The following is a 24,203-nucleotide window of genomic DNA, read 5'->3' as shown; positions in this document are numbered from 1 at the left end:
TTTTTACAGTAGCCATCCTAATGAGTGTGAGATGCTGAACTGGATTTTGAAACATGGAGAGAAAGAAGTGATAAGGGGCAGGAGCAGATATAATGTACGTTGCCTTGCCCTGTTCCACTGTACCTGGGGTCATCTACGTTGGTGGATGCAAGGGTGCAGAGTAAACGTTACATTGTTATGCAAACATAGGGATGATAACTCTAGGAGGGAGAAGAGGAGAGAATAATAGAGGCAAGCTTTGCGTCAAGGTGACTAATCGAGCCTGATGTGCTGACTTTTGGTCTCACCTTAGAGTTACTTGGACTGACCACATTACTGGAACCACAACCCGGAATTGTACCGGGATTAGGCACGTTTTCATGGGACCTGGAAAACTTCCTGTTCTTTTGTATCTATTTGCTTGTCACAACCCAAAGTACAGGTGTGACTTGTTAACCTACTGAGAGTCACATCCTGAAGGAAGTGAAGGTCGAATCAGGACACTGCCGGGACCAAGATGGTCATACTCCTTGGCACCCAGGAGCACAGGTCAGGCCTTGCAGGGTGGATAGAACCCAGCTCAGGACGTCAGGAGAGCAGGAATGAGCCTTGAGGCCTAGTGCGCTGTGTTGTAGACGCTGCGCTGGGGCCAGGACATGGTGGGTAAGAACCACCCTCTGCCCTATACTGACTTAGAGTCTGGCCACATAAACACACTATTGTAAACACATTATCACAAACACAGTTACAATGCAGTGAGTGCTGCTGGAAGGCAGAAAAGGACATCCACTCTACACAGCCTGGAGTGGGGGTCAAAGAAGTGGGGGGGGACTAACAGATGGAGCTTGCTGAGCGCAGGAAAGCAAAAGCATTGTGATCAATTACAGAGCACATGTGGGCTATATTTCCAGGCTCAAAAAGACCCTTGTTGTTGATGTTGTGGGTGGTGCTATGACTATCAGTCCAGAGCTAAGTCCCCTCCAGACAGCCCAGTGACAAGTGAAGGCAGCTGTGGCAAAAACTGACAATGCAGATGGAGCCCCCATGCTCACCCCTCATTATGAGTCAATCCCGTGACTTCACGTGGAGTCATGCCATGCAAAGAAGGCTCAATCAGGATTCTCACTCGCTGGCCTCCTGCTGTCTGCAAGATGGGATCTGTTCCTCTGTCTTTGCACACTGGCTTTGGGACAAGGGAGCATGATTGAGTCCTATCTGCCCTGCCTTGTCTCCCAGACTAAGGGGTGGGTAGAGTGGTGGCATGGGGAGTGCCCTGGGGGAATGAGTCAGGCCAGCTCTCATGCAATCTGAGCCAGGCGTGACTGTCCGGTAATGCAAGCAATTGGAAAGCAAACACTCTAGGACTTGTTTATTCAAATGCATTTCCTGACCGTAAAAACAGTCTGGGTGAGGAGCTACAGTAAAGAACTAAACCCTTCTCAACGTAGTCAGTCTTTATTCGGAACTTAAGCACTTGGATCAGTCTTCACAATCTCCCTTCAAAACGGGAAGGCTCCCAGTGTCAGGGCTTCTTTTGAAAAATTTAAAACCAACTTCAACATGAACACTGCTGAAAACCTTCAAAGGGAGGTCCCCGGGTTCCAAAGCTGTGCTGTTCAATAAATAGCGTCTGACCCTATGTGGCTGTGGAGTGCTTGACTTGTAGCTAGTATGAGTGAGAAATGGAATTTTTAATTTTCTTTCATTTTACAATAAGTGATTTAAATTTAAATCTAAAATGGGAGAGTAAAATCTTTTTTTTTTTTTTTCAATCACACACGAGAAACACAGGCATCTTAGCATGGCTGGGGAAACTGCAGATCAGTTGGATAACTGGGGTCAGGGCCGTGTTACGGCTGTCAGCCCCCACCAAGTCTGTAGCCTTCCTCAGGGGTCAGGCTCCTGGCCACCTCACCCCTTTCCTTCCCTTACCTCCCCCCCGCTCCCCTTTTCTTCCATTTCATTTATTTCATCAACTTTGTAAAAACACTCAATCCATGGCAGGCACTGGGTGAGGTGCTAGGGTTTCTTAGACTAATGAGTCTACTTATTACTTACTAATGAATCGCATCCTTCTACATTAGAAGATAGAGATGGATATGTCAGCACACAAATGTAATTAAATGTGTACCTAACAGTCACTCAAGTGTTTCTCCACTGACGACCCCCTTCCCATACTGCATCGGAAAGGGCCCTGGACTTGCGCGAGGGTCTGCATTCGAAAGCCTGGCTCTCTAAAATGCTGGTGTGCCCTTGGGTGAGTCACTCAACTCCTCTGAACCTCCACTTCTGCATCTGCAAAATGAGGGTAGCAATACCCATCTTACAGGGCTGCTTTGAAGATTAAATGAGGTGGTTCAGGTAAACCCCAGTGTAGCACCTGGAACAAACCTGGAACTCAGCAAATGCAATGCCAGTGAGTAGTGTTTTTCAGCTCAGCTTGTTGAGGTGACATTGGTTAGTAACATGTAGATTCCAGGGGTACAGTTTTAGAGTACCACATCTGTGTACTCCATTATGTGCTCGACACCCAAAGTCTCCTCCTGTCAGCATTCATCTGACCCCCGTCCCCTCTGGTAACCACCATACTATTATCTGTGTCTATGAGTTGTTTGTTTTGTGAGTTGCGTTTAGTTTTATATCCCACATGTATGTGAATCCATACGGTTCCTTATCCTTCATTGGGATCCCAGCCACCTGCAGACTAGGACAGGCCTTCACCTGCCTCAGGCAGGACAGTTCATTCATTCAAGGGGCACCCAAACCAGTGGGGAGCAGGAGGAGGTGTCTTCTATGGGGAGATCCCAAAAATCAGTGAGGTAAGGGGAAAGAGGGAGGAAAGGAGATGTGTGTGCACGTGTGTGTGAGTGTTTGCATCAAAGGACTTTAATTTGATCATATATGAATTTTGGAAAGACCATAAAGGCTATTCTGTGAAGAAAGGATAGCAGAGGACGTCTGGAGGCAAGGGCACCAGGCAGGACTTTACTGCCAGGATCCAAGCAAACAATGATGGGGCCTGATGCAGGGTGGTGGCGGAGGGGATGGAGAACAGGCCGCCCGCTGAGAGAGGTTCAGAGGACATGGCCGATTTGAAGTCATGACTTCCGATCCAAGGCCCCTGGCCCTCACATCCACAGTGCGGGTAGTTGAGTCAGTTCCTATGGAACTCCAGCCATCTCTTGAACTTCTTTTCTTGATGTCAGTGAACTGCGCTGTCGTTGAGGTAAAACTCATTTTATAAACACCCCTTAGGTTGGGCGGCTGTGTTAATTAATGTCAGTTGTTATAACAAAAACAACTCCCAAATTTCAGAGGCTTACCACAATCATGACTTGTTTTTCTCCAACATAAAACCCAATGGGGTTGGGTTGGGTGACTTTCCTTCAAGCCCAAATGACTCAGTAACCCAGATGCCTTTCAATCAATGACTTGGGTGTCCCCGGGACCTTAGAGTCCCTCTGGGACCTTGGAATTCCCTTTTTCACCTTCTGCATCCAGCCACCATGGGACAGGCACAGAGAATGATAAGTGAAATTTAGGGGGACAGGCTTGGAAGTGGTATACTCGTAGATCATGGGTTCCCATATTCTGTTGCTCAGAAGTCAGACTCATGACTCAGATTCAAAGTATCTGGGAAACACAGTTTCACTGTGTACCCGGAAGAGGAAGGTGGGTCTGCGGAACACCTCGCCGACTTGGCAATGTTGGCAGAGATGCCATGAGAAGGTGGATGACCTGGGAGGGCAGACTCACTTCAACCATGTTTCCTTTCTTTAATCCAGGTGCTCTGAAGGTTTCTTCCTTCATCTTCAATAACTACAACTCAAGGGAAGTGAAGAAAGCTTCCAGTGTGTTCCAGGCTGGACTCATCTTCCATTTGGTTTTTTAATATGGGGCGAAGAGTAAATATAAGGACTGCAGAATGGTGTGATTATTGCGAAGCTCAATCGAGACTCTGGAAATGGTAATGGAAAGGTGAGAGTGATTGATTGACAGGTTGGAGCTCAGTGTGAAAGCCTGGGACTTCCTGATTAACACACAAAGAGGCTCTCACATCCTGCAGCAGGTGGGCAGAGGAAGCATTAGTTATCAGAATGCTTGAACTCCAAAGAAAGTAAAGTCCCCGCTCAGGCAGGTGTGTTGTGCAGGGTCAGGCCTGGCTGGGAAACCTCTGGGCTGATGTGTCCTCCAACCTGGACTCTGCACGTCCCCCTGACCCCCTGGGCCACTGCGCTCTGTTAAGAGCCAGCTCTAAAATGACGCAGAGGCCTGGGTCCTGCAAGGGGACATTGGCTGCCCTCAGGGTCGGCACCTCCTCCTCCTCCCCCTCCTGCGAGGCAGAGAAGGCAGGAAGGGAGCTGCAGAGAAGGCAGGAAGGGAGCTGAAGGAGCGACAGGGTCTAGTCAGCCTGTGTCAGCTCTGCAGGAGGCCAAATTTGGAGGGCGTGCCATTAAGGAGGAGGGAACACAAAACTAGACAAGCCATTGTTCATCGATTTGGGGCAGTTTCCTGAGATCCAGGAGTTAGACTCTGGAAAGAACTCTGGGAGATGCTGAGGAAACACTGGCTCCAAGAAGCAAAGAGAAAACAGTGGCCCCACACCCAAACTGGGACAATTCCTAAGGCCCTTCCCTGCTCCAGAGCACACCTGTGGGTTCAGCTGAGGCCTTAGCTGGACCTGCAGAGCAACTCACTTCTCCCTTTGCCAAATCCTGCTCCCTTCCCCTCTATGTCACAGGTCCGATCATAAGAGCAACTTTCCAGGGACCCTATCTTTTTTTCATTTTAAAATTTTCTATTTTTTAATTAAAGTATAGTTGACATATGATATTATATTAGTATCAGGTATACAACATATTGATTCACCTTTATAGATCTTAAGATGTAATCGTCACACTAAGCCTAGTCCTCATGTGTCACCGTGCAAAGTTAGAACACTATTACTGACGATATTCCCCTTCACCTTTTCCACCCATCCCTACACCCACCTCCTAGGCACTCTCACTTTTATATCCAAGTCTGTTGCCAGGGGAACCCCACCTGCCACAAACGTCATCCCTCCTCAGTGGGCAGAAGGCCCCAATGTATAGCTGCCTGATACCTGCTCCCTAGAGTTTCTCTATGCAAATGATTTGCCCAAAGCAGGTTGGCACTGCTGCCAAGTTTGAGATCCAGATATGTCTGCCTTCAAAGCCATGGTTCTCCTTTTCACATCCCACTGAGTTTTCCTGTTGAATACATATTTTTATAGTCGGTCTGTTGGCAAAGTGTCTACATTTGCAGACAGAGCAAAGCCAAGCTGATAGACAAGGAGGATAGCACGTTGAAAAAGGTTGGGATGCTGTGAGATGATGAGCTAAGTGTCTGTCATCCGTTCACTCATTCTTCGATTATTCATTTCGCAAACTTTTTTTTTTTTTAAGATTTTATTGGGGAGTTGGGGGAGGGGAACAGTGTTGGGGAATTGGGGAAGGGGAGCAGCCAACTTTTTGTTCTTCAATCTTCGTTATAGAGGGCCGCAGTTACCATCTGGCTTCCCGTCGGCAGCTCGTGGCCTCTAAGCTCAAGGTGTTGTGTTCAGTCTTAGTTGCAGGTGGGCATAGCCACCACCCCATGCAGGAGTCAAACCAGCAGCCTTGTTATTAGGAGCGCACGCTCTATCCACTGAGCCATCCGGGCGGCAGCTCAGCTCAAGGTGCCAAGTTCAGTCTTAGTTGCAGGCGGGCATAGCCCACCATCGAACAGGCAGTCCTGTTGTTACACCAGCTGAGCCATCCTGCCACCTGTTAGCAGCTCAGTGACAGCTCAGCTTGGGCGCAGAGTCACTGGCCCATGTGGGAATCAAACCGGCGGCTCTGTTGCTCAGAGCTCGTGCTCTTAAGCCAACTCTTAACCAACTGAGCCACTCGGCTGGCCCCATGCAAACTTTTATTAAGCCCTTCCTCTGTGCCAGGCCCTAAGCTAGGTACTGGGGATGCAGCAAGGAAAAAAGTTTAGACTCCGACTCCAACATCTATGGCCCAGTGGGACAGAAGGATATGTAAATTAGTAAGTGCACTAGATCATTTAAAGGCAGATAAAGGATAGGTAAAGCTCTCACTTATAACCCACAAGAATAACTGAGCAGCATTTTTTGAAGACAGAGGCTCCCAAGGCTCCTGTGCCTCCCAGGGTCAGTAAAATCTAACATGATCTAGTGTGGAACTGGCAAGAAAACTAACACCCGCCTATCCCTTGTACCACTGATCCTGCCGTGGGCCCAGTCCCATGAGCAGTCCTATGTCCCATGGTACAGAAATTACAAACAGTGCTTTCTGTGTCATAGCACAGGCAGTGTGGCTCACTGGAGACTTTTGAGCAAAGCAGGGTATGTTGCCCACATTTCCACTTTCATTCCTGTACTTGGTGATGACTTCCAATGCCAAGTAGGATGAGAGGCAGGACCCCTCCACTCAGAGATGAGAAGAGTGCTGTCGTGTTGGGTGCTAATAAAACATGAAGATGCAATCCACTGTCCCTTTTCTCTTTTGTCCAGCACTGGTTACCATATTGCCTGGTTGTCTATAGCTGCCATCTTACTCAGCGGGCACATACCACAACTCCCAATGGTAGGAAGCTCAGGGAAGAAGGACAAAGACAGTGGATTTAGAATTCAGTATGGCAGAGAAGAGTTATAGGTAGAGAAGGAGAACGGAGAAGGTGACAGTTAATAATTTACCAATGAACAAGCACTGTTGCTTCCCATTAAAAATAAAAATGATAACATGCAATTCAAAGGCTTATGGTGGGAGGACAGGTTAATGTGGAAAGGCAACTAACAGGAGGGGTTATTATCAAAAGCAACTGTGGGAGTCAGAATCTAGGCGTTATTCCTTGTTACATCTCTAGCCCCTAGCCCAGGACTTGGCACATAGTAGGAACTGCATACCTGCTCATTATCTGAATAAAGAACAGACTGACGGAATGAATCGCACACTAAGCTCATCATCTCATACACGATATTCCAGTTGTTTTCATCTACATGTTTAAGTCTCATAACATCTTCCCCCAATTTCTATTTATTGCCTTGATTTTTTTTTCTCAGCTTGAGAATTTAGACACTTTCCAACCGATATAATACAAAAGCATGTATTAAAAAGGAGAGCACAACAGGATGCCAAAAGGAAGCACCATGTCTTTGAATGTAGACATACTTGGGTCTCAAAATTGGCAGCAGCACCAACACTGCACAGATCGTTTGATCTTCCAACGCTATGTTCTACTTCCTAGGTTGATGTTAGGGCTGCTTTGGTAATGTGTATGCAGATTGTCACCTCATTCCAGGGAATTAGAATGGGTGAGGGAGGGCTGACTTCTAAGCGCTTACAGACACCTAAAATGTTGTGGTTCAGACTTTGGCTCTGAATAGCTTGCGGGCAGATTTAAAACCATCCCTGCAAAGCACACCCTTTGATGGATTATTCAGTCAGGGGAGGAATGCACAGACGCAGCAGAAATCGTCACAACCGTTTGCCAACAGGCAAAGCACCTCGCCCACGGCATCTCTTGAGCTAATTTAATCACCATCACTCTCTTCTGGAAGTAGGATAATGCGTATTCCCATTTTAAAGATGAGAAAAATGAGGTGCAGATAAATTCTTAAAGCCCCTCAAGATCCGACTGTGGGTGTGTGGGGCAGCCAGGATGTCTGGGCAGGGGTGCCTGCCTGCAAGCACAGGTCCTGGTGTGGCACAGCCCCTCCCCTGTGCCTGAGCACTGGCTCTGGGGCACAAGACCCTGCTTTGGCCCTTCCCAATCTGTTCCATTCAGGACTTATAACCCCCTGCAAAGGAGAGCTCCCCGTGACAGTTAGAGATCAGACGTCAGGCTCAGCTCAGGTGCATGTCATGTCATGGACAGAAAAATATGGGTAAAGGGCCATCATGACAACAATAGCCACATTTTAACGGTCCTATAACTGTGGTTGTTATTGTTGTTATGACACCGTCCCCGTAAGCCCTGTTCTAAGCACTTCTCAGGTCTAGGTATTCCTTATAACCAGCCCATGAGGTAAGTACTGTTCTTATTCTCATTCCACACAGGAAGGTGTTGAGGTCAGAAAAGGGAAAGACCTCCCAAGCCCGTAGTTCTTCCAGGCTTCACAACCAGAAGGCCAAGAAGTAGCATGCTTGTCGGATCCGCCTGCTCTGAGGTTGCCCCACTGTCCTGGAGACGGACTGATGGGGGCCACTTCTGACCCCCTCAGGTCATCATCCACCGGTCACCTGCCTTCTGGGTGTGGGAAGGGGTATAATTTTTCTCTGCCTTTCCACATCTTGCTTTTGACCTCTTCACTGAGTCCATGGCAGGCGTGGTGAGCACTCTCTTTTGAGGGCTAGGAGAGTGTCACTGGTGGGGTCACATTCCTCATCTCCTTTACGCAAAGGTCTCGGGGCTCAGGTAGCAGGTATCAAGCAGTTGGTGGCCTGAGCCCTGGTGAAGCTGCCGTGTGGCATCCTGAGGCCCTGCCAGGCTCTGGCCAGGCCGGGCTTTCCTTGTAAGTGCACATAATCTCTCCTCTCTTCTTTCATGCTCTGCATTTGGTCCCTCTCCCTCTCCTCCGGGCTCTGGGATTTTCTATGGTCCATCTTGGGCCCACCGATCCACTCTCTGGGGCAGCACAACTTATAAGAAATGAGCCACCATTTGAAGATGGGAAAACTGGGTTTTCTTCCATCCGCCGAAGCTCTGGCCACTCTTGGCTCCTTCTTGTCACTGCCCAGGTGGGGCTTGGGTTCACAGTGGCTGTTGGTCTCTCTCATTTCTGCTCCCCCCCACCCCCGCCCCTGTTTCCTCACACACAGTAATTGTTTCTTCGCTTTACACCATTTTGGATTATGAAAGGTTTCATAGGAACACTCTTTCAGATTCTGGGGGAAACCCGTATTTTTAAAACTCATAGAACTGCCCACAAACAAAAGCCAATTCTTCTACATATAGATTTTTTAAAAAGGTTTTGATTGGTCAAGTAAGAGGAACATTGACAACTGTCTCTTGGGTTTACAACATGGAAGTCATCAATGACCTGGAAAGAGCTGTTTTGGTGAATGGTAGAGACAGATGCCTATCTGGAGTAGGTTTAAGAGAAAACACGAAAAGAAACGGTGGTAGTGATGCGTCTTTCAAAGAAATTTCTTTTAAAAGGGAGCAGAGAAATGAGATAGCAACACAAGGAGGGGGGTGCAAGGTAGGGGGAAGTCAAAGAATGTAGATAGACTAATAGATAAGTAGATGATAGATAGATAGATGATCGACTGATAGATGGATAAATAGAAGAATTCACAAAATATTAGTCTGCTGCTGGGAATGACCCAAGAGAAAACTGAGGCTGCAGAAGAGAGTGAAGATGGGCGTGCTCATGAGCAGCCCAGGGAGAGTTCATGGCACGGTAGGCCTGAGGTGGGGCCACAGGGGTGCATCCTATGTCAGGAGCTGAGGCTCACCGTGTGGCACTGAGCAGGTGGGGGGGCTGCGTGGTGGCAGGGGTGCGAGCTCTCTTCCGGCGGCCAGCCTCAAGATTTCCTGTCAAAAGGATTGCCTACTCTTCATTTGTCAGACAAAGTCTTTCTCTGGCAGATGTCAATTTACATTTGTGGGTATCTTCCCTTGTTCGAACTCCATCCCATCCGACCCGATGCCCTTTAAGTTCCAAATCAACTTAACTCATCACATTCCTCACACACGACAAACCTTCAAGAGCTCAGCTATTGCACCTAAGATTCCTTTTGTCTGAAGTGCCTCCCATGTGCTCTAAGAAGTAAGCGCTTCCCGCCTCCCGCTCAAAGGCCATCTCTCTGTTTGGCTTCCTTTGACCTGCCTGAGCGGTTAAGCCCTCATCCCTGAGGGCTCCTGTGTTACTTTGTTCACTCTCTGGTTGAAACCATCTGTGCACAAAGGCGGAGCCTCCTTCATGGCTGATGAAGCGGCTCTCAGCCGTCTGCACTGGCCCGTCACTCCACTGGCCATTGGGAATGAATGATTGAGAGGTTCATTGCCTCACTACCCCAGGCCTTGATGCACTCCTTTGTTAAAGGGTTGGCTGGGGAATGCCGGATGAGATTAGTGGTTCTCACAGGGGGTACTCCCCAAAGGAACTGGTGGGGATTTTTGAAAGTCTGGCCCCACCTACAATGAAGGAATCGGGCTCTCTGAGCATTTGGTTGGTGGGGAGTGGGTGGTACCCTCTCTGTCAGGATTCAACCTCTGGGCAGAGGGCCCCTTGAGGCCCTTTCACTTTGCACGTTCAGTGAATTCTGGTTTGTTCTGTTGATTTCAGTGTGTAAAGTGATGCTCCAATACCAGGGAGCACTGGGGCCCCCCTGAGACGCTCCCTGGAGTACAAAGGGCTGCTCCAATTTGTCTCAGCAGGCATTTTGCATTTTCTCGAATATTGTCCTCACTGCTCTGTGTTGTCTTCATTTTGGTCCGCACGGACTCCAAGCTATTTACAAGCCTTGATAGCACAGGGGCTGTTTTAGTCCTTGTTTCTCCTGCAGGCCTGAGTTTCTGACACATAGTAGGTCCTCTGATCACTTTTTGTTTGTTGCTGTCCTTGTTGCATTAAAAAAAAAAATAAGAAGAGTTTATTTGAGCCAAACTGAGGACGTGCCAGGAAGCAAGATCTCAGACACTCCCCCTCATTGCATTAAAATTGAATCCAGTTGAATGGAGCCCTCCCATGACCCAGTCACTATCTTGACCTTTAGAAATGTAATTGGGTGTGTACACATTTTCAATTTAACCAGTTAGTTTTCTCCGGAAATGTTTGGCAGCCTTCCTAGATTTTATACAACTGCTATGAAGTTGTGCTTCATAGACATGGACATCCGTTTCCAGGGGCCTGCAAACACCACTGAGCGTTGGGTGCTGGGATACGAGCGAGAAGAAGCAAGACATGTCCTCTCATCCCTACACTGGGTGCTCTGCTCTCAGCAGCACTGAAAGGAAGGTGCCGGTAGCTCCACACCCACAGCTGCTGAATCCCAAGCTCAGGGCAGTTCCGGTGCGTCTGTTTACCCAGCGTGCTGGTGACAAAGCAGCAGCTTCTCCCCAGAACACTTTCCCCCTGACCTCACCTTCCATCTGCCGCCTTCCAAATTCATTGCCGAATAAATCATGGTAGGAGTGATGGTTAGTGGGGTTTCAGGCTGGGCGCTTAGCAGAACAGTCCTAAGCGGGATGACCATGGAGGTGACCCAGATGAGCTCTGACTTTAGGGGGACCTGCAGGAGGTGAGGGCAGGCAGTGGGAGCAAAGGCAGAGGAGGGGCACCCGAGAACTCGCAGGGCTAGTCGCCCCGGGCTGGAGCCTCAGAAAGCATGGCTGGTTCAGGCTGAACTACCCCAAGGCTGGGGGTCTGGGCCACATCTCACCTCCCTGGGTTCCCATTCCCTCCTGTAACTGAGGAACGGCCATTCTCTCTCCATGAGGCTGTCGCAGGCATGTGACACTATGCATTACAATGGCCCGCTTGCCACCTGTCTCCCCACCAGATCACGTATTCCTGGAGGGCAGGGGCTGTGCCTGTTTCTCTGTAAAATCCCACTGCCCAGCCGATAGGAGAGCCTGAGCCAATATTTGCTTTTCACTCAATGATTCACTGTGTGGCTCAGCGTCTCTGCTTGTAAACCTCCCTATAATGCCCCTGACCTTGTGAGTTTCTGAGAGGAAATGCCCGTCAGTGGTCACACAGGGCTCCCTGCACATGGAAAGGGCCTGATATAGTGTAACTACACATTATGGGCTGAACTATGTCCCCCCAAAATCATGTGTTAAAGCCCTAACTCCCAGTACCTCAGACTGTGACTATATGGGAACCAGTTAGTCATTTCTCTGGAAAGGCTTGGCAATTTGGCCACCTTCCTAGATTTTACACGACTGCTCTAATGTTGTAGTTCATAGAATTGGACACCCACTTCCAGGAACCTGCTAACACCACGAGGTGTTGGGTGCTGGGATATGAGATTCAGAGAGATGTAAGGAAAAAGGAGGTCCTCAGAGTGGACCCTAACCTACTGTGACTAATGTCCTTATAAGAAGAGGAAATGAAGACACAGAGAGAATGACACAGACACGTGTGCACAGAGAGAAGACGGCCATCTGCAAACCAAGGAGGGAGGCCTCCGAAGAAACCAGCCCTACCTGCATTTTAATCTGGACTTTTAGCCTCTGGACTTGTGAGAAAATAAATCTCTGTTATGGAAGCCACCCAGTCTCTAGTATTTCGTCATGGTGGCCCCGGGAGATGCATGCACTACGGTTTGGTTATAATCATAGGTGTGGAAAGAACATATCCCAGCCCTGTAAGAGCAGGTTTACGCCTCTTACATTTTCTTTAAGGGCTCTGATGTACCTGAGGTGTTTAATGATCTTTTCTGTTCCTGGGCTTTTCCTTGTACACATGTGGCTCCAAAGTTGGATTATGACATTATTAAAAGCAATCGGATCACAGCTTATAAACACGCACACACTGAGCCGGCCCTCCCTGTGGTAAAACCCTCTGTCCAGCCTGGTGGGCAGGGTCCTACCGCCTGCAGCCAGCACTTGCAGGGTGAGTCCTCATACTCGTGCTCAGAGGGCATGGACAAGGTCAGGATACGGCCACAACAGAGCAAAAGGACAGGGCAGAGCCCACAGGGACAGAGGGACCTTGCCCCATTGCAGCATGCTCCCGTGACCCATTTAAACTCAAACAGCAAGGCGCTCACCAACGCCGAGACGGGCATCTGTTTCCAGGCTTCCCCCCATCTCCTCTACAAATATTACCTGATGAGAAAAAGGATAAAAACCACCTGTCAACACGATGGGGGAACGTGAAAACTTCAGAGGCCAAGTCAACTCAGAGAGCACCACGCCTTCAGCATCTGCAGAGAGCTCTGAGGGTCTGAAAGCACCTTTCTTGATGACTATGGGCCCCGATCCACTTTGAAAATCTGGTCAAGGAAAGGCACTGAACACACACCCAGGATCAGATACAACCTCAGGGTCTCCCGGGTCCCCTGAAGCCCAGCTGAGTCACCAGCAGTTGAAGAACCCGGGATGGGGCCACTTCCCACTCCACATGGCAAGCGGAGGCTCGGGGAAGCAGTGAGCTGCCCACATCACAAGCTCTCAGGGCGAGGCCTAGACAGGAAGCCAGGAGACCTGGTTCCCAACCTCAAATTCCTCTTTATCAGGGAGAGAAAGAACAGGGAAGTTCACCGACGCCAGGGTCACAGATGTTTAACTTGTGCCCAGGTTCAGGGCCAATTGGATTTTAAACATAGGCTTCTTGAGATGTAACTTGCATGCCATGAAATTCATCCATTTGAAGTATATAAGTCAATGATTTAAAAAAATATATATCTGCAGAATTTTGCAGCCATCACCCAAATCTAATTTTAGAACATTTCCATCACCCCAAAAAGAAACTTCATGTCTACCGGCAGTCACTTCCTTTTCCCACCTCCAACCTAGGTGAACACTAATTTACTTTCTGTCTCTGTGGATTTTCCTTTTCTGGATATTTCGTATACATGGAGTCATGCGATAACTATGTGGTCTTTTGTGCCTGGCGTCTTTCACTTAGTGTGATGTTTTGGGGGTTTATCCATGATGTAGCGTGTGTCAGTATTTTGTTTCTTTTAATTGCCAAACTATATCCCCAGGGCTGATTGCTTAAGGTTATAGTGTGTGTGTGTGTGTGTGTGTGTGTGTGTGTGTGTGTGTGTGTGTGTGTGTGTGTGTGTGTGTAGGGACAATAGGTAAAACTTAGGTAGCCTGTATGCAGGGGCTCTAAGTCAGCCAGGAGGGCAGGGAAGGTAGCTGGTGGCTCTTTTCATCCCAGAAGCAAGGATGGCCGGAACAGCCTGTTTTTTCCTTGTTCCCAAGCCTTTGGCACATTTCCTCTGAAAGCAGTAGGGATCTATTGCTTGAGCTGTAGGACTTGGGGACCTTCTCCCCAACAGAGCTGACTGTCTTTTGTGCTTGATCTGCCTGAATTCCAAAGCTCACTCGTCTTATTCTTATGAGACTGGAGGTCAGATGACCGCATTATGCTGTCCTGTGATGAAGTGTCTTGGGTTTGAGTTGAGAGGGAGCTTGGCAAGGTGCCGCCCTGTGAAGCACCTGCCAAACCCGCATGCCTCACGCATGGCCTCGTGGGAAGTGCAAGTGGTCCAGACCAGGGTCCAGCTCTGACCTCAGCTGGAGTTCCTAGGCGCTGCCCAGAGGAATGCTGACAAGCTGGAGCCTGTCCCAAAGAGGCCCGCCCGAACGACTCCATGTCAAGCAACACGTTCACACAACTGTGTTTAAATTCTGAAGGGCTGTCGCATGGAAGGAAGGCTCTGGGCTCATCTATGCGTGTGAGTCTCAGTCTGCAGATAATAGGAGGGGCTATGCAGGAAATGAGTCACCTGGGCCAGGGAATTGGGGGCTGGCCACAGTCCCGATCACCAGTCCCAACAGGCAATTTAGATCCCAGTTAGGACTTTGGAGAGAATCCTGGTCACGTGAGCTGGGGAAGCGCATCAGGGGCTGGGGAGAAGGGAGCTGCTGTTTGTGCCTTGGACTCGCTTCTGCTTGCAGACCAGGACACCAGGACACAACAGGACTCCGGGCTGAGGGCACAGAGAGGCCGAGGTTCTGCCAGCCTTCAGTCGGGGCCAGGGAGCCACTGCGCATGGCCGACCCTGTTTTGGGAAGAGCCTTTGGGTCGACCACTGAGCAAGCTGAGGGCAATTGGGGCCAATTTATTTTTTCGCCACTGTAAGCATTTCCCCATTTCCTTGAGTGCTGGGCTTTGGGTTAAATGGGTGGGTTTAGATAATAAGAAAGGAGTAAATCCATGAGCTATTCCCCCATCTTCTGATGTCCTCAGCTCTGGTAGTCCCCAGTGGGTCCTCCTTAATATTCCTAATGTTGCTGAAGCAATTTAATGGCTCCTGTATTTAAGAGGGACAGCGCACTTGCCTTGCAATCATTGTTATACAGCAGCAACGTCCACATAACAACTTTACACTCCACTCTAATAAAGAACGGATTGCCAGGGGCGACTTTGAGTGAGATGGTCTTGTCTTCTAACAGCAGGAGGTCTTCTGGCAACAGGCCTGCTCTGTGTCCTGGCTCTATACCAGATTAAATGAACTTTCTCCACAGTTCATCCCTTATCCCTTTTTGGGCAGCAACCCAGATGGACAGATCAAATGTTACCGAATGCCTGGCTCTCAAGGGCTCTCAGACGCTCCTCAAGAAAGCACAGAAATCCTGGAAGCCGCAGGACAGACCAGCGGAGCATCCAGTGTCTGCTGGATACTGCCAGGGTGGGGCTTCCCTGATATAGCAGCAGGCAGTTCCTGTGCTCAGCAGCTCCAGAGAAAGCCCCCCTTGCACCGAGCAGAGAGGGGTGCCCCATGCAAAGTGGTTTGGGACACACGTCTGCATCCAGCTCTGAACACCATTCACATCTGAAGAATTGCAAGTAGTCCCAAATGACAGCACAGAGTGTGTGATGGGAAGGTGGACAAGAGAGGGGAAAACAAGAGGAGACCGGATCACAGACGGCCCTGTGCAGCCCTGAAGGCACCCCATTGTCCAAACCCTGCCTCCCGGCCAGATCTCACACATAACTGGAGCTACAACTTCTCCTTACCCAGGCGCCCTCTGCCTTCCTCCCGCTCCCTCCTGGTGCCCTTCCCCTTTAAATCTACCCAACACAGTGATTTTCACGGGAGTTCACTCAGCTCCAACTGTCAACAGCAGATGCATCCTGTAGATCTACGGCCCACGCCCACCCCAGAATGTCACACAAACAGAACATGACTCCAGCTCAGAGGCCCTGTGGTTTTCATACCAGTACACCATGTGATGGGCGAAGCTCCCAGTGCTGAGAGTGCTGAGCTCCCAATGAGTTAGGGGCCATCAGCTCCTTTACTAGGTGAGGGAGGCCCAGAGAGACGCGGTAAGGTGCCCAGGGTTGCTCAGGGTCTTAGCGGCAGAGCGAAGCATCTTGACAGTCTGGACTCCCAACCTGGCGCTCCAACTGTCCTCGTCCTTGGCCTGAGTCAGGTTTTCCAAGAACTTGGAGCGATGTCCCGCTGACCTAGGTCCCGCAGAACAAGCCGGGACTGGCTTCAGGCCTCTTTTCTCTGGCGGCCCTGAGCCTTCTCAGGCTGTCGGCGAGTTCTAAAGAGCAGCCTGGAACCCTGTGGTTGTCGTTACCAGGCGGGGGTTTCATGGGTTTGGTTGGCTAATGAGCGACAGCAGAAACCAGATGGCGTGCTAGCCCGTCTTGCTGCTGCTTTAATTCCCCTACCTGGAAAATGAGGGGGTTGCATCAATTGTCCGGTTCAGCTCTGATTCCTGGTGAGCCTGTAGTCTTAGAAATAGAAGGCGGAAAAACGCTTGAGGAAATGTCAGTTTCTGTTTGCCTGGGTCTACGGCTGAGCTTCTGTCAAGCCCATTGTCAGAGCTGGTAAGGGCCAAGGGTCAACAAGGTGAGATGGTTCATCTCATGGGAAACTCAGACTGGTTTATTCAAATTGCATAGAGGAGGGCACGTTAAAAAAATTCTGATTACCCTTAGGCCCCAGGGGGGGGAAAGAGCGCTGTGGGTGCAGGATTTGGGAGCTGTAGCAGGCATGCCACATAGTACCCAGCTCTCGTGATGAAACAATCTCATCGGTTCTAGAGGATGGGATGCTCCGAATCCCCACTGGCCTTGGCTTGTCCACGAGCGAGCCTTAGGTTCTCCTTTCACCCGCAAGCCATACTTCACAGGTGGATATGATTCTTGCTGCCTATATGAATAAACCAATGCTCCGAGAGGTTGGTTAAGTTGTCTAAGGCCACACAGCTCGGGGATGTTGTATCCAGAACTCAATTCCCGATCTGTCCGTTTCCAACCTGGGTCCTCTCCATGCACGAGTTCATCCTGCACCTTACATTCTCTCTGGCAGAGGCCAAGTTAAAAGTTTTACAAGGATGCATTTCGGTTTTTAGAAAGACCCAAAATCAGTAAACACAAATTAATTTGAAATTATTTTTTTTAAAGATTTCTCAGCTAAAGAGTAAAAGTTCTGACTTGAAAATTAAAGTCACAGAGAGTTCCAGGGTCTGGCATAAAGCCCTGTAATATTTGTTCCTGAACTTGAGAGGGAACAGCTATTGAGAGTTATTCTAGATGCTTGAAAAGGTGACCTCAGGCCTTCCCTGAGATTAGCCCAAAGCAGATAAAGATAAAGTGTTTTCGTTAAGGCTATTAGAGCTGGCGGGAGATACCGCCTCTGGGCCACTGTAGCTATAAGTCCGGGGGAATTTAAGGCAGAGAAAGGGGTAAATCTCTATCCAGCTGCAGAGCAGGAAAACCCTACAGTGGATTCAGCAGAAGGCATCTCCCACTGGTCTAGTTTGACACTGCATATGGTTTGTTTATTTATTTGATTCCTTCCCAACCTCTAATGCATGGCCTGACATATCACACGACTAAATGAAAAGCAAGTAGAGATGAGAAAGGCACTAAATGGTACCCAAGGGTTTATGGTCCTTCAACTGTTCCCTTAAATACTACAACTCTTGAAGACATGTATGTGAGTCCATGATTTTAGATGTAGTCTGGGTGTGGCCAGTGATAGACATGAGAGGTGGAGGACTGGATCATGGGGGGCCATGAGTGCTGGGCTACAATAACTGGACCTTATTCTCTGGATAAGGGGTACCCTGCACGTGGGGGATGGACACTGCCAGGTTTGCATTGTACAAAGACCACTCTAGCTGAGTGTGGAGCATGGATAGAATGAAATGAGGCCGGAGGCAGGGAGATAGTCAAAACCCAAACAGAAAATGCCTGGTTTCCTGCTCAACAGCCCTAAGGAGGGCAGAGATTATGCCTGACTTGCTCACTGCTATAATTCCAGAGCTAAGGACTCTGTCTGCCACCTATAGGCCCGCAATAAACACTGGTTAAAGGACCCAACAATGTCACTTCAGTGGTCCCAGTGAAAAGGTAAAATCTCAACCAGAGCTTTGGTGAAGGAAACTGAGAGGAGAGAGTGGGTTTGAGAAATAGGGGATAAAAGTTGAGAGCTTGAGAGCAAAAGAATCAGGTGTGCGGGCAGAAAGGAGACTTCTGGCCTGGGGACTAAGGGGCCCTCGATGAATAAAATGGGGCAAGTTTGTGGGCGGAGACAATGCTGAGTTAACAGGAGGCTGAGATGCCTGCAGGGCATGTAAGTGGGGGTGCCTTAGATGTGACCCCCCCTGAGCAGCTGCCTTGGCTCAGCTCTGGCCCTTTGCACGTGCTGCCCCCTGTAGATGGGACGCTCTCCCTCCCTTCACCCAGTTAACTCTTCCTTACCTTGGAACCCCGGTCAACCTCACTTCCCCAGTCAGCCAGTCCGGTTTCCCGGTGTCAGGCTCTAAGAAGCCAGCTACTCCCTTTCAGCCCAGGGCTTTCAACTGGCAACCGCCCCCCAAAAGTATGGTTAATAGATTAATGTCTGTCGCCCCCTCTAGAAGGTCAGCTCCATAAGCCAGGACCATGGCTCTTTCTGGTCACCTGTGAATTCCTAGTAAAAGGCACCATGCCTGCACCTAGTAGGCACTCAATAAATATTCGTTGAATGAATAAGTGACTGACTGAATGAATACCTTCGTAAATAAATGAGTGCACAAATAAACAAGTATCGGGGCTCTATCTCTTAATACATGATATGATCTGAGTCTCAGTTAGCTCCCTGATGGAACCAAAGAGGCAGCTTCGTGGCGCGGGAATAAAATGAGTCCCTGGGCTTGAATCCACATGCCTGTCATATGGTCGGTCCTGGGTAAGCACTCGTTGGAGGGTTCCTGGCTTTTCTCACCATCTTATCTGAATGTCTTTAGGCAAGAAATGCAACCTTTTAGGGCCTTAGTTTTCCTACTTATCAAAATGAGTAAGATATCTATTTTAGTTTGTTTTTTTTTTAAATGAGAATTTGATGAGATAACGTCTATCAATACCAGACAGATAGTAGGTACTCAGCCAATGCTTATTATCAACAACGGGGCGAACTGTGTGATGAAGGTCCCCGAGAGCTTAGAGAGAGAGGAAAATGAAGAAGAAAGGAGTGCAGAGCCCCAGGTCCTGGCACTGAGTCACCCACATACACACACCCTGGTCCCTAATCCCCACTCCACATTTCTCATCAGATTTCTACAGCTGGACACACTCCTGGGAAGGGACTGGCTGTTAGCTATGAACAGCTTTCCAGTGTTTTCAGCTGAGAGTCAAACCCAGCAGGGACAGGGCTTGTGGATCTGTGTGTTCAGCTGCAGTGCCCACCGCTCACTGGACGCTCAGCATACGCCTCCCCCGCTGCCTCTCCCATTGACCTCGGTGTTCTCGGCTCTTTGCCCACAGTAGGCGCCCTGTTCAAGTTCGAGCTGAGGGCAGAAAGGGAGAAAGGCAGGTGTGCATGTGACGCTGGCTCCCTGTCCAGGCACGCCGGTGCCACCAGGCGTGGGTTGAAGGTGAGGGCAGAGCCTACGGGAGCCGTCGGGGTGCTCATTGTCTGAAGCACCTTTTATTTATGGTAAACACCAGGTGGAGTCCCCAAAAGTCACCTGTTGTGCCAGAATGCTGATCTCTGCAGCTGTTGCCAAAGTACCAAGCGGCACTGGCCACCTCCCTGCCACTCACCAGACTCTTAATAGATGCAAGAATGCTAACCAACGATCTAACACATGGTAAGAGATGCAATGACTGCTCTTGCATTCATGCTAGCGGTACAAACCCCTTTCCCTACAGAGCACAGCTCTGCGAGGCCTCCGGGACGTCACAGCCCATATAAAATGGGCTGCACTGTCTCCTAGGCGCCTGCCTTGCCCCTCCTGCACCAGCTTGGCAGCAGGTCAGCTGCTGGCGCCTGCACTTGGAAGTCATCCTCGAGGCCCAGATGACTTGGTGTCAGGCAGACCTGGATTCAGGTCCCAGCTCTGCCCCTTCCTGGCTGTGTGGCTCTGAGCAAATGACTTAACTTTTCTGAGCCTCAAGCTCTCGCATCTACAAAAAGGGAAAGAATGGCCCTTATCATTCATGGCTGGTTGCAAGCTCATGGTTGCAAAAGATCCAGCCTGCTGTACGTGACAGCTAATCAACGAGTCTCCTCCCATCTCCTCTCATCCATGGTCATGGCAGACATGTCTAAATCATCACAGGGAGGCCATTTTGCTTTGTGTTCCTCTCAGTCTTTGCACATAGTAGGACAGCAGCTCTCAAGTCTCAGAGTTCCTCAGGATGTTCTGGAGCATGTTAAAAATGCACGTTCTCAGTCCCGCCTTCAGTCTGCAGGGCCCAGGAGCCTACATTTTTCAAGGGGCCCTCCGGTGATTAGAAATCTCCTCTTGAGTAAGCCCTGCTTTCAATCCAGACCTGGCTTAAGTGGCATTCACTAGTCCCTTGGCTGACCTGACCGGCTTGTGGGTCGGTGGCTTAGAGGGAAAAACAAGAAAATGAATTTTTAAAAGGTTCAGGGGGACGGAAAGGGAGGGTCCCCTCACAGCTGTCTTTCTCTGCATGGGGGAGGCTTACAAAGCCGCTGTCTCTCGTTACCCATAAATGGCTCTTGCGCTTAAATGGGCGATGCTTAACGAAAGCGGAAAGCCATCTTGGCTCCGGTGACTGCAATCCTAGTACTCCTAATTAAAGGCTGCTGGAGGGAAGGCTTTCCTGGCACCAGAAACTCCCTCGGGGGCAGCTGCCTCAAGCAGCCACCTAAATGCCAGCAGTAGTTGCTGGAGTCCTGGGTGGGTGAGGAGCTCCCTTGCGGTTCCTGGGGAACTTTGTTCTGGAAAATTCTTTGTACCATGTGATCAGCATCAGAGAGCCTCTAACAGGGAGGTCACGGGGGTCTCAGCACCCTCGACACCTCCGAGCTCCTGGGCTCCTTCTAGGACTTATATTGCTAATTGCTTAAAATAAAAACTATTTAAGTTAAATTACCAGCCTTCCTCATTTGCGCTCCTGTTTTCACCTGCAGCCTTGGACTCGAACCCCGGCTCACAGAATCCCAAGCCTCTTCTTTTTAAATCCCTCTCTGGAAGCTTCCTGTGAAACTAATTTTAAGCAGGCAGCAACTGAAATCATCCATAGATCTCTGTAGCCACTTCTGTAACGTTTGTGAAACAACAAAATAGCGCAAACAAAGGCAGGAGCCAAGCCTCACCTTTCAGCCGTAAGGCTGCTGCATCCGATGCTTCTGTCGAGAACGCGGAGCCACCCACACCTTCGGTTTTCGGTGGAAACGAAGCGACCTTCTCTTCCAGCGAAACAACGCCAGTCAGAACTCAAGCAATCCTCTAGAAATATAAAAATAAAATAGGAGCGATGTGTGGGTAGTTCCTTTCTACCTGGGCCTCAGTTGCTGAGAAAAATGAGCTGCCGTGAACAGCTCTGACTCTGTTCACTGCAGGGCTGTTAGCTTTTTATTAGCAGGGTGTGAGGCGTACTTTCGAGATTTCTAACCTCCCTCCAGACACCTCACTAATCATCTGATATACGTATATATTGCAAAACGACCACCACAACCAGTTTAGTTCACATCCAACACCACACATAGTTACAGTTTTTTTCCCCTTGTGATGAGAGCCTTTTAAGATCGACTTTCTTAGCAACTTTCAAATATACAATGCAGTTGTGTTAAGGGTTGTCACCACGCTGTGCATTCCGTCCCCTGGACTTATCACTGGAAGTTTGTATCTTTTGGCCCTCTCATCACCCATCACAAAGGCTTTTCAATTTCATATGAGTGTATCCTAAGACTCAAGGTATATGAGATATATACATATATACAAATATAAATATACATACATGTATATGCATATACAAACATGCGTATATGCACGTTTCTTTATATATGTATATTATATACATGATATGCATACATCTATGCCTACATATACATATATATACATGCATATACACACACTCACATATGAATGGCATGTAACCAGGAGTCCTGGGTGCCTCAGACACTCTGAGGGGTCAGTGGGGCCCGCTGAATGCCAGTCCATTACCTGGTGAGCCTCCGAGGCCCGTGGCCCTCCAGCACTGGCCTCCTAGCTTCTGCCCAGCCCCCAGCACCCTGCCTCACCTGCTGCCACTCACCTCAGGGCCACAGGTGTGGAGAACAGCTTGTGCCCCATCTCAGTCGTTCCTGACTTTGAGAGACCCCACAGCAGAGCTGCTGGGCTCTGGGGCTAAGTCTGCCGGGGTCCGAGTGAGGCTAGTTAACGGGTACTCCTGGCTCCACCCCAGGCCCGGGGCTGAGCCCCAGGCGTCACCGGTGCTTTCTGAACCCCCTTCCTGCCATGTGTCTTTGCCTCATGCTGCCTCTTCCCCCAAACATACACAAAACCACAGGTTTCCTCAAGGGCCCACAGGTGTCTGGATCTTAGTTTAGCATCTGTTCTTGGTTCTTCTTCTAGGTTTCTCAGACTCCATTTCCATAGTGCATGGAAATCATACCTGGCAGAGATACGGGGGGACTGGAGACAACAAGTGCAAAGTGCCAGGCATAGCTTGGCCGTGTGGTACTTGAGGGGTGATGCTGTTGTCCTTGTGTTACAGCTGAAGAAACAGAAATGAGCGAGCATGTCCCATGTGACCCGGCTGAGGAGGTGGGACCCTGGGGATCAACTCAAGTTTACCTGTTTGGCTGGGACGCCCTTGGGCTTCTCTCTGCATGGCCTCTGGAAAGAGCGGCAGTGCTGGGAGGTCCTCCCAGTCCCTCTGGCTCCAGGCACAGTGTTCTTTGCGGACTGCCAGTCCTCTCTGAGTCAAAACCAGAAGTCACAAGCTCAAAGCCTGCAGGGCCCAGGACCTGATGGCATTGGGGGGGCCAGAGAGACCACGACAGTGGAGTGAAACTGGCACCTAAACCAGCCCCAGGGAGAGGGGCGAGCTGTGACTGGCTGGAGGGCACACACCCACCTAGGGAGGCAGCTGCCCCTCAGCCCCGGCTCATGGGCCATCTGGAGATAAAGACCCAGTTGCCAGATCTGCTGATGCCTTAAGGCAAGCCACACACTGGGAATTTTAGGTAAAGCGTCCCAAGGGTCAGCAGCTAATTCAAATAACGTGTGTGTGCACGTGCATGTTATACTGGCTAAAAAGCACAAACTCAGCAGAATCTTGCTGGCATTTGCCTATTCTGTAAAATTGGTTATTTTACAATTTAAGAAGGAGTTTGGATTAACATTTTTTTTTCTTTTGCAGGTGAACCTAACAAAGTTCTCTCAACTACTCCAGACCTTTTCACGATCAGCCTCAAGCTTTCAATCAGGGAAACAGAGGCAAAGGCAGCCTGATGGGTCCTCCCAGGCAGGCTGCCAGCGCTGTGCTGGGTGTCGAGAGGTCTGTGAACCGAGGAAAGGAGGGTTCAACCAAGGACACTCCTGCTGTTCCTCAAACCAGAGGCCTCTGCAGGACTGAAAGCACCAGCCTTTATTCTTTGATCCAAACTGCGGAGCAGAGTGCATCACCCCCAGGGCGATGTAACTCACATTACAGCTTCAGGCTGACTCAGCACTTTGTGAACCCGTATTGATAACAGGTCCCCCTCCAACTTCCAAGGAATGGGGGTGGGGACACCCTAGGAGATGCGAGGTCACAGCAAATGCTCTTGAGACCAGACCTGTGCTTGCCTCTTATGGGGGAGTATGATTGTCTCTGGGACTTCTCCCCTTGGCAGTGAGCAGTGCCTGCATGATCCCATCTTTTTCAAGGAATCTCACGCATTTAAGATTTTAAATCGCGAAAGGAGGATGTATCAGTAACATTCGTGAACATGTTAAAAACAAAGAAAAAAATTGTTTCCCCATTTTAATTCTTTTAAGGACTTCATTTCTTGACCATGAAATTAAAGTGATGGTGATAACTGGTGATAGGGTGATAACGATAATAATAATAATAATAATAATAGCTATGGTTGTGGAGCCCTTACAATGTCCCAGGCAATATGCTTAATGCTTTACTCAAATGATCTAAGGCGGGCGTGCGTGCCTACTTGACACAGGTGTGACTCTGCTGTCCAAACCACTTACGATCTTTTTCAAGTCGCGGTAAATTACAGCTCAGGCAATTTACATGCAATTAATCTCCTTAATTGAACGTTTATGGTTGGATAATATAACTGTGCTATAGACACGTGGTGATTCATTTAGCC

The 24,203-nt window shown here is 49.3% G+C and overlaps 1 protein-coding gene across 2 annotated transcripts in view; it reads right to left on the bottom strand.

Moving 5' to 3' along the window:
* The window catches only part of LOC109387436 (uncharacterized), a 282,885-nt gene that overhangs the window by 26,320 nt on the left and 232,362 nt on the right, over positions 1–24,203 (bottom strand). The window contains exons 4-5 of one of the 2 annotated variants that reach the window (XM_019651312.1): positions 22,687–22,810; positions 21,204–21,336 (exon numbers count right to left, since the gene is read on the bottom strand). In XM_019651312.1, the coding sequence (XP_019506857.1) occupies positions 21,204–21,336; positions 22,687–22,810 (257 nt within the window). The remainder of the gene's footprint in view (positions 1–21,203; positions 21,337–22,686; positions 22,811–24,203) is intronic. The other variant, XR_002125001.1, reaches the window with a different exon arrangement.

The sequence above is a fragment of the Hipposideros armiger genome, unplaced genomic scaffold (assembly GCF_001890085.2).
Source record: "Hipposideros armiger isolate ML-2016 unplaced genomic scaffold, ASM189008v1 scaffold_157, whole genome shotgun sequence".
NCBI lineage: Eukaryota > Metazoa > Chordata > Mammalia > Chiroptera > Hipposideridae > Hipposideros > Hipposideros armiger.
This window is presented reverse-complemented; position numbering and strand designations above follow the sequence as displayed.